The 8,847-nt window shown below is 39.1% G+C and overlaps 1 protein-coding gene across 1 annotated transcript; it reads left to right on the plus strand.

Moving 5' to 3' along the window:
- The first annotated feature begins 5,379 nt into the window (after nucleotides 1–5,379).
- Nucleotides 5,380–7,810, plus strand: LOC114256992 (uncharacterized). The gene is made up of 6 exons (XM_082921071.1): nucleotides 5,380–5,389; nucleotides 5,455–5,551; nucleotides 5,624–5,763; nucleotides 6,085–6,522; nucleotides 6,713–7,042; nucleotides 7,797–7,810. The coding sequence occupies exons 1-6, from the start codon at nucleotides 5,380–5,382 to the stop codon at nucleotides 7,808–7,810; spliced, it is 1,029 nt and encodes a 342-aa protein (XP_082777197.1).
- The last annotated feature ends 1,037 nt before the right edge of the window (nucleotides 7,811–8,847 follow it).

Raw genomic sequence — 8,847 nt, forward strand, 5'->3', positions numbered from 1 at the left:
CAGTAGGTGGTCAACTTCCTCGGCCAACTGATGCCACATTTCTATACTCCTCTCCAGCAACCTCTCGAACCACTTCAAGCCCAGTTCGCCTAAACTTGACGGGATGATAAGGCACATAAGTGCGTCATTCCGCCTATGCCCGGCCATGACCTATCGGAAGTGACTCACATGCATGTAGGGATCGGTTTTCCCGTCGTAGAGTGTGAATTTAGGTTGATGGAAGCCTGCCGGAAGCGGTGTCGTTTCTATCTCCAAGGAGAAAAGGGTGGCGTTTAGCCTTGCCAAGTCTGTATCTAGAAGGAGTGGCGCTGCTTGGCGGGGTGGAGGCATTCTGACCTCCTCGCTGGCATGAACCCCATAGGATAGCCGCTGGAACGTTGGCACCCTCTAAGCCTCCCGCCGGCGAGCTCGTTCCTTCAAGACTGCCCGCAAATCCTCTGAACGAGCGGAATAAGAATACCTCGACGTCGTCGCCGAACGTGAGGGTCGATAGGTGCTGTCTTACGCGTCGGACTTCTCCTCGTGCAGGTCAGAATCTCCAACCTTGTAACTTTTGGTGATGGAAAAGGACGCAGTGTGTCGCTGACTCTGACTGCCTGAATGGTGGGGTTGGGCGCGCTCACTGTGGTCTCCCACTCCAGCTACACCCTTCCCTTTAACATGCCGCTTCAGCTCCTCCATCTCCGCCGCCATTTGCCGGATGACGGCGTCCTGGTCTTTTAACTTGTGTTGCAGACGTCTGGCATATGATTCTCTCCGTCGTCAATGACCGTCTGGACTCCGTGAATGACCATAACTTCTTCCGCGCTTATCCCGCGCATCTCTTGAATGTCCTCCTGGAGAAGTCTCTAGGTCCACCATCGGAGGAACGATGATGGGATGCCCTTCTCTCCATCTGCCTGACTTCGGGGTAATTCCATCGACGGCGGACAGCGGAATCTCTTCGTTGATCGCCATGGACGGTGATCAGACGAGCCTAGAAGACAAGGTTTTGTCTGCAAATTTCCCACAGACGGCGCCAATTGTGCGGGGAGCAAATATCCAGGCAAGCTCGCACTGCTTTCTTCCAAGCTCCTCCTTGTCCGATCAACCTGCGAGCACAACGGCGGTGAGCTACCCGCTGGTGTGTGGCCAAAAAACCCCTCCGACGATCAAGTTAGACAACACACAGGGATAGATAGAGAGGAGAGAGTTGAGTGCAAGTGTATATCTCACCAAATGTTCATCTGTCTAGGCATGGAGGGCGCAGACCCGCTTATATACCTTCTGCGCCCCAAATCTACTCTCATTCGTCTTTTGACACATGGTGCTGCTATCCCATCCGTTAGCACAAATCTTGTTGTACATTACCTAACCCAACTGCCAACCCACTCTGCTGGGAGCTCGGCAATCGGAGTACAGCATCACGGCCGCCGACATCCAGCCTGTACTTCACGCCCAAGTGTAGCAATAGCCGATGTGAGGCCCCTGACTTTTTTGTAAACCTTATTAGGTCCCTAAATTTTGAATTATTATAATAAAGCCCTTAGTTCGTCGATTAATCGCAAATTAAGCCCTAGAACTGAAAACGCATCACGGGTGAATCCGTACAAACCCTAATTGATCCTGGAAGCTTAGAAATCACTTCTAACGCTCTAATATTAACTACTTAACTCTCAAATTTTAGATCAATCACTCTAAACCTTAACTTTCAATTTTTACAGTCATCGTTCGGTTATTTACCTTTAAATTCAAAGGCAAGATAATACAAACTGAATTATTTTACACTTGAAATAGATACTTTAATTGAACCCAAGCCCACACATTTTTAAATCACAAATTGACCCCAAACAAGTACTATTATATATTTATATATATACACTTTTACCCAAAAACCTTTTTTTAATAATATATTTTACAATTTCCAAGATTTGTACAAAATATATATATATATATATATATATATATATAACATGTCCATCAATTCACCATCACATGGCTAGCCATCATACCCCCCTAGACTATAATAATTGTACTTTAAAATCTCTTGAAATCTTGGAGCAATAATGACTTTGGTACCTATAAAGATTTGCTATATATATGTGTGTACTTCTAACTAGAAGATATCTACATTAGTCCTAGACCTAACTAGATCATAATTAAATACATCATTAAGGTTCTAATCCTCCTCATTTCATTACATTTAATGTGAAGCCCCGGAAAAATGTATTTGAATTATTTCCTTAAAGCCCCTTAGTTTCTTAAATTATTTCGAATCTTGTCAGATAACATTTTTAATTTTTATCGGAACAGGAATTACACTAGCCGGATTAGGTTCCCTAACCTAATTTAATTTAATTCTACATAAGTAAGGTTCCAATACATGAGTTTAATTCCAAGCCTTCACTTCTTTATTTAAATTCTAAATTTATCCCAAACTAGTACTTGAACCTTGTATCTTGGTATACCATCAATCTTGCAATATATATAGGTATATATACACCTTGAGGGATGTGCCCTTGTACCTAAAATTAATAAAAAATAACCCCATCATCCTAGGGAGAAGAGAGGAGCCAATTTTCAATATATATCATCATGATATTCTAGGAAACCCAAACCTGGTACCCTAGACCTAGGTTGTTAATTCCAAAACTAGTTCATTTCTAACTAGTGTTGCCTAAATCATTGACCAAGCCTCCCAAATCCCTTCCATTTCCTTAGAATCCAAACAAATCCTAACCTTTCCATCCATTTCCAACTAATGGGCTTTTAGGACATTTTACATCAAAAATTGCCTATATATACCACACCCTCCCTAGCTTGCAAACATACACACAACACACTCACTCACACACACATTTTGAGAGGGAGGAGAGCAAGGAAGAGAAGTCTAGAGGAGAAGAGGGAAGAAGAAGAGAGTTTCTTGTGCAAAGCTAGAAGGTAAACCACCAACATAACCTTCTCTACATTTCCTTTTCTAATGCATGTTCTAAAGTTTCTGAATAATGTTCTGGATCTGCTGTTATCAAGTTCTTATGTCAAAAAAAAAAATGCTAAGGGTTGTGTATTGATTTCTCCCCTCTTGTATTTTCCCCATTTTGGCATAAACCATCTTCTCTTTGTACAAATCTCTCAACTTTTCAAGGGCACTCTTTCAAACAAATTTTCTGAGTTAAACATGTGATAGATAGCATATTTTCCTCACAAAATAAATGAAACTTTCCCATGGTGGAACCCCCTTTTTTATAAATTTACTTGTTTTGGGCATTCTACCTTAAAACCTGTTTTTGCAGTCAACTTTCAAGAATTTCAGAAAAATGTACAAAAATATTCTGAACCTCTATTTTATGTCAAAACCTTCCTTTAGAAGTTAGCTTTCAACTAAAATTGGTTTCATCGAAAAAATTTGAGCGGTTTGCAAGAAAATCAAGTTTTCGTAACGGTCGACGGATCTGGACAGATTCTGGACAGCACTGGTCTATTTTCTAAATAACTTAAAATCTGGAAAAGTAATCCCATTTCCGAAAAATGTTCTAGAAACTAGATCAAATTCTCTACGAACCATAGGAAGACCAAGTCCCGTGGAAGATCTAAAATAGTCCTTTCATTTTAATCTTTATGTGATGCTAAATCTGGAAAATTTGTTATGCATGGATGTTTTATGCCCTTGTATTCATAAAAATGTTTATTAGCTTATAATCATATCTTGACCTGATAATATTTGCGTTGTGGTTATGTTATTTACCTTTCTTATAAGAATGTTTGTAGCTTATAATCACATCTTGACCTGATAATATATGTGTTGTGGTTATGTTATCTACCTTTCTCATCTTAAGAATACATGCTTATATGGATATCACTGTTTTATAAGTTGAACTAACCCTGTCTTAAAACACTTAATTCAACGGGAAACCTAATTGGGAGGGTATTGGGTTTTCGAACACTTGAGTCTTGAAAAGATCATAATATGTGATATATGGATTGTTGGGATGCGTTCCCTATTCGAAAGTTAAAGTCTTGCGCAAGTAGTTTTCGAAACCCTTGAACGGATCGGTTGTATTCGGAACCTAGGTGGTTTGGTGTGAGGAGGGATTCGGGCAAGACCCTATTTTACCGTCTCTTTTGAGGCCCTGCGGTTGGCGCTACACGGTATATAACCGTTGGTAGGCATCCGAGGTTAGGTCTGCAACAAAGCAGCAAAAGAGGGGGCATACCGAATAATCCGCGTCCGATTCTTGTGGTTGGGAGGACGAAATCTCTTTGGGGGATTTCTAGTTTGCTAACATCTAACTAAAACCTTTATTTATTTAACTGAGTATCATGCTTTATTACTTGATGCTATAGTTGTGACTGTGTATTGGACTGGGAAAAATGGGTAGGGTGTGTGTGTGTGTTTACTGGGCATTCAAAGCTCACGGCGTATCATGCCAGGTGACGAAGCGGAAATCATAGCGAAAGACGACGAGCCGGAAACCTTTGAAGACTTTTGGCTATCTTAGGAATACTAGAAATTCCTTTTTGTTATTTTGTAAGACTCATATGAAGTTTAAAACTTTCTTTTTGGGATGTAATGTAATGGAACGAACTTTTGTAATAAAGGATATTCGTGGCTATTATGTTCTATATATTTATATGTATTAACCTTATCGTTGCTTATGAGACCTTGTGTCAATACCTTTTAAGATCTGTCAAAAAGGGTAGTGCGCTACCTAAGAAAGCTGGACTTAGAAGGGAGGCTATTTTGACTCCTCCGGCGATCTGGGATCTTACTTGGCTATTGACCATAGGACTCATTAGTGACTCTCCCTTGTCTGCAACCAATAGCGTAGAATCGGGGCGTCACAGCCGAGCTCTGTCTCTATCGTACTCGACTGCACTCCGGCAAAGTCGAGCTCCGGAAAGGTCACGCCGATCAACCAAAGGCTTTCCTGCCGAGCTTCTGGCACGAGCTTCCCTGCCGAGCCAAAGGCGTGTATGCCTTCTGGCCGAGTAACGCAAGTTGCATGGTCACCACCGGTGCGAGTAGTTCGGCCACGGGCCGAGCGGCCCCAACTCCGGGCAAGTCCTAAGCTATCTCAGCCCAACACGCCCTTGGGCCTTCAACTTGCTCGGCTTTTATCTCGGCCCACTTTCGGCTCATAAATCTCCCTCTCATAATGCAAGTGCTTTTTTGATGAGTTTATGATGCTTGCTTAATGTGGATGTTCACATCTTATGAATATGAGGTTATGGATGGTTGTATGCATGTTGTGTAATGTGCGCTCATTCTAGTGGTGTGATTTTGAACTTGTAAAATGTTTTATGTTGTGTAAGGATGGTGGTAGTAGTTTTCATTATTGATTTAGCAATGGAACTGTACACATAGGTATTTAGTTTGCATAATGTGAATGTTTATATAGTATGGATTATGGTATGTATTGTTGTTTGTATGGTTGTTACGTGGTTGTTAACTTTTGTTTTGTTGTGTGTTTACAGGAGATGGATACCTTTATGATGTTGGTATGCACATATGGTTGCAGTGCAACTATAATAAATGTGGTTTGGGCATTGTGTTATTCGCGTTTGGTGGAGTGTTTGTGTGAAAAATAGGACAAGTTGTCTGTTTGTTCTGTTTCATTGTCTGTCGACTACCTGGAATTAATAGGTGTGGTTTAGACAATGATGAAGAATTTCAAAACATATTATTTCTTGCCAAATCAATGGGGTTACACCATGTAAAGGTTGTCGTTGATTTGAAAAATGATAATGGTCAGTCGAGTAGCTCTGGGTTGCTGCGTGTGGGGGGTGAGAAAGAAATTGATGCACTCCGGAGATTTTGCCACCATAAGAAGAAGGTGTTGTTGTCAGCCCCTTGGGCAAATGGTATTACGCATGTGGGACAACGGTTTGTTGGAGGTGCACAAAAATTTCGTGATATTTTATGTAAGTATGTAATCAAATGTGGGTTTCAGTTTACGTATGTCAAAGACGAGACAACAAGGGTTACTGCGGTGTGTGCGATGCGCGAAGAAAGAGGTTGTTTATGGGCTATACATTGTAGAGCACAACGAGCAAATAGTTTTTTCTACATCAAGAGATTTAGTGATGTGCATAGTTGTGGTACAGATGTCCGAACATCGAAGAATCCGAGATTTAGTTCTGATTTGGTGTCGAGTACTATATCTGAAATTGTGAGGGACAAGCCATTGACTCGGTTGTGTGAGGTGATGACTATTTTGAAGAGGGATTATGGGTTGGAGGTGAGTTATTACGTGGTACGGTTGAGCGTGGAGAAAGCAAATGCTGTTATTCATGAAGATCACTCATTATCGTTTGACCAGTTGCGGTGGTATTCGGATGCTGTGATGCGTTACAATCTAGGGAGTTATGTCAATATTGACTATGACGGGAGTAGTCAACAGTTTTGTCGTTTCTTTGTATCATTCATTACGTGTATTTCTGAGTACAATTCTTGTCGGCCTTTGTTATTCCTGGATGGAACGTTCCTCAAAGGAAAGTACAAGGGTCACCTATTTGCAGCAACGACGAAAGATGGAAACAATGGTTAGTAATTTTTTGGTTGTGTATCCATGTAAATATTCACATTAAGGGGCATAGTGTGGATATATGACTGATCATTACACAATGTGAACATTCACATACCCTATTTGTTTTATAGTGTTTTTGTAAACTACTTGTGCAAATATTCACATTGGAATATTATGATCAGCTGTTTAGTGGTGTTATGTTGTAGGTCTATTCCATGTTGCATTTGCGATTGTTGATTTAGAGACCACGGTCAATTGGTCATGGTTCTTGCACGAACTTGGGAAGGTTGTGGATGGTAAGCGTCAAATTACTTTTATTTCGGACCGTAATCTTGGTTTGTCAGAAGCGATGCCGAAGGTGTTCTCATCGGTTCACCACAGTTATTGCTTACAACACTTGAAGAATAATTTAAGAGACCAGATGAAGGGAATTGATAATGGATTTAAGGACCACCTGGTTAGTAGTTTGTGTGACTATGCTTACGAGCCAACTGTAGTAGGGCTCTATGAAAAGCTTGAGAAATTAAAAGAGGATGGTAAGCAACGAGCTCATAATTTTTTCAAGGAGTTTCCTTGCTTTGTTCTTCATTCTGCAGTAGAAAAAACCACCAAAATCTACATACAACCTCATCAACACATAATCTATATATATACTACTGTAATCATCTATACATATATATGTAACCTAAATATTATTATCAAATACAAATCAAAGCTAAAGCAATGGCAATTCTTGCCATACTCCCAAACCCCAACCTCTTCTCCACCCTCCCTTGAACCCCACCCTCAAACCCCCCTCTACCACCACCACCACCACCACTACCACCAAAATCCCCCATTCCAATCTCCAAATGCCCACCACCTCTCAAATCCCAAACCCCCTAAAACCCACCTCAAATCCCGCCTTCAAGACCTTCCACTGCCGCTACAAGTACCACAAACCAGTCCAAGAAGGCGTCATCTCCTCCAACGGCCATTGCTCTGTCGTTGTCGGCAATTTCGGCGTTATCTGGAGTAAAATTTCTAAAATCGGATTCTTTGTAACTTCAATCAATTGCTACTAGTTGGATTTAATCCAAATCCTTTCAAACCCAAACCCATGTCTATCTTTTTCTCTTTTTATTTCTCTTATTTTAAAAATTGTAATCAAACAACTGAATGGCCTATAGCATGTAACCATTATAAATATTTAATGGTATTTTGGTCTTTTATTAATTTCGTTACGTCCCGTCACTTTTATACATCACTCCAAACTATAAGAAATTTATGAGTATATTTATAAACTTTAAGGAGATAATATGTAAATGCGCCACAAAGAGGTAAAGTGTAAATCTCAAAAATAAATGCACAAGGAGAATAAACGCTTATCAATTAGTCTTATTTATTAAATTTATTTATTTATAAAATTTGATTGATGAATTTATTATTATAAATTTATTTATTAAATAAGAGAAACTAATTTACCCCGAGAAAGTAGGGGAGAGAGACTCTTGCTTACTGTCAGCAGGAAATCCCTCTTGTATTATAGTGGTATAGATTAAAGTGAACCTTCACAATCTCACATATATTTTTAGTACATAATTTTTTAATTATATATGATTGGTGGTAGAAGCAAATTTCTCCTGTTGTAAATGAATATGATAAAAAAAAAAAAACAACAACAACAACAACAAAATATTGTTAGCACTCTCTCTTTTGGGTAGGTAGTGTGTCACCACTCAGCACTCAGATTGCTCACTAACATTTTTTATTTATTATGGGGTGTTTGGTAAGAAAAAAAATAGCTTAATTTAGGTTAAAATTTACAAAAAAATAAAATAGGCTAAAATAGCTAATAAGATAAAATACCACATCAAATCCATAATCATTTTACTTTTTCTCTCACAATATCACATCCAACCATAAAACAATCCAATCATCTTCCCAAACACAAAAATTTTAGTCTATTAAAATAGCCAAAAACTAAAATAGCCTACTAAAATAGCAACTTCCTAAACGAAGCCATATAACAAATAATAAATAAGATAAGGGTGTAGCTTCCTCTCGTCTTATATCGGATTGAAGAATGTTATTAAATTCGTAAAGGTTCACAATAGGTCTTGTTTCGATAATTTAAATCATTCAATGTGTAAAAATCGTTGAGTACTATATGTTTGTAAAAAATCACGTTAATTAGATATCGATAGTTATCTTATCGAATTAGTTTTTTGTCAACGGCAAATTGTTCACCATCTATTTTTTTATATAAAATTGATTTGATCACTTAGCTATCGATATCCGATTAACGTAATTTTTTATAAACATGTAGTACTTGACGAGTTCTATATATTTAACGGTTCAA

The sequence above is a fragment of the Camellia sinensis genome, chromosome 1 (genome assembly GCF_055761805.1).
Source record: "Camellia sinensis isolate YWXY chromosome 1, ASM5576180v1, whole genome shotgun sequence".
In the NCBI taxonomy this organism is placed as follows: domain Eukaryota; kingdom Viridiplantae; phylum Streptophyta; class Magnoliopsida; order Ericales; family Theaceae; genus Camellia; species Camellia sinensis.

Excerpts from the sequence above, each read along its gene's own strand:
- LOC114256992 (XM_082921071.1), top strand. Across the intron at positions 5,764-6,084 it reads TGGGTTGCTGCGTGTGGGGG|ATGTCCGAACATCGAAGAAT; the intron begins GTGAGAAAGAAA and ends GTTGTGGTACAG. Across the intron at positions 6,523-6,712 it reads GACGAAAGATGGAAACAATG|GTCTATTCCATGTTGCATTT; the intron begins GTTAGTAATTTT and ends GTTATGTTGTAG.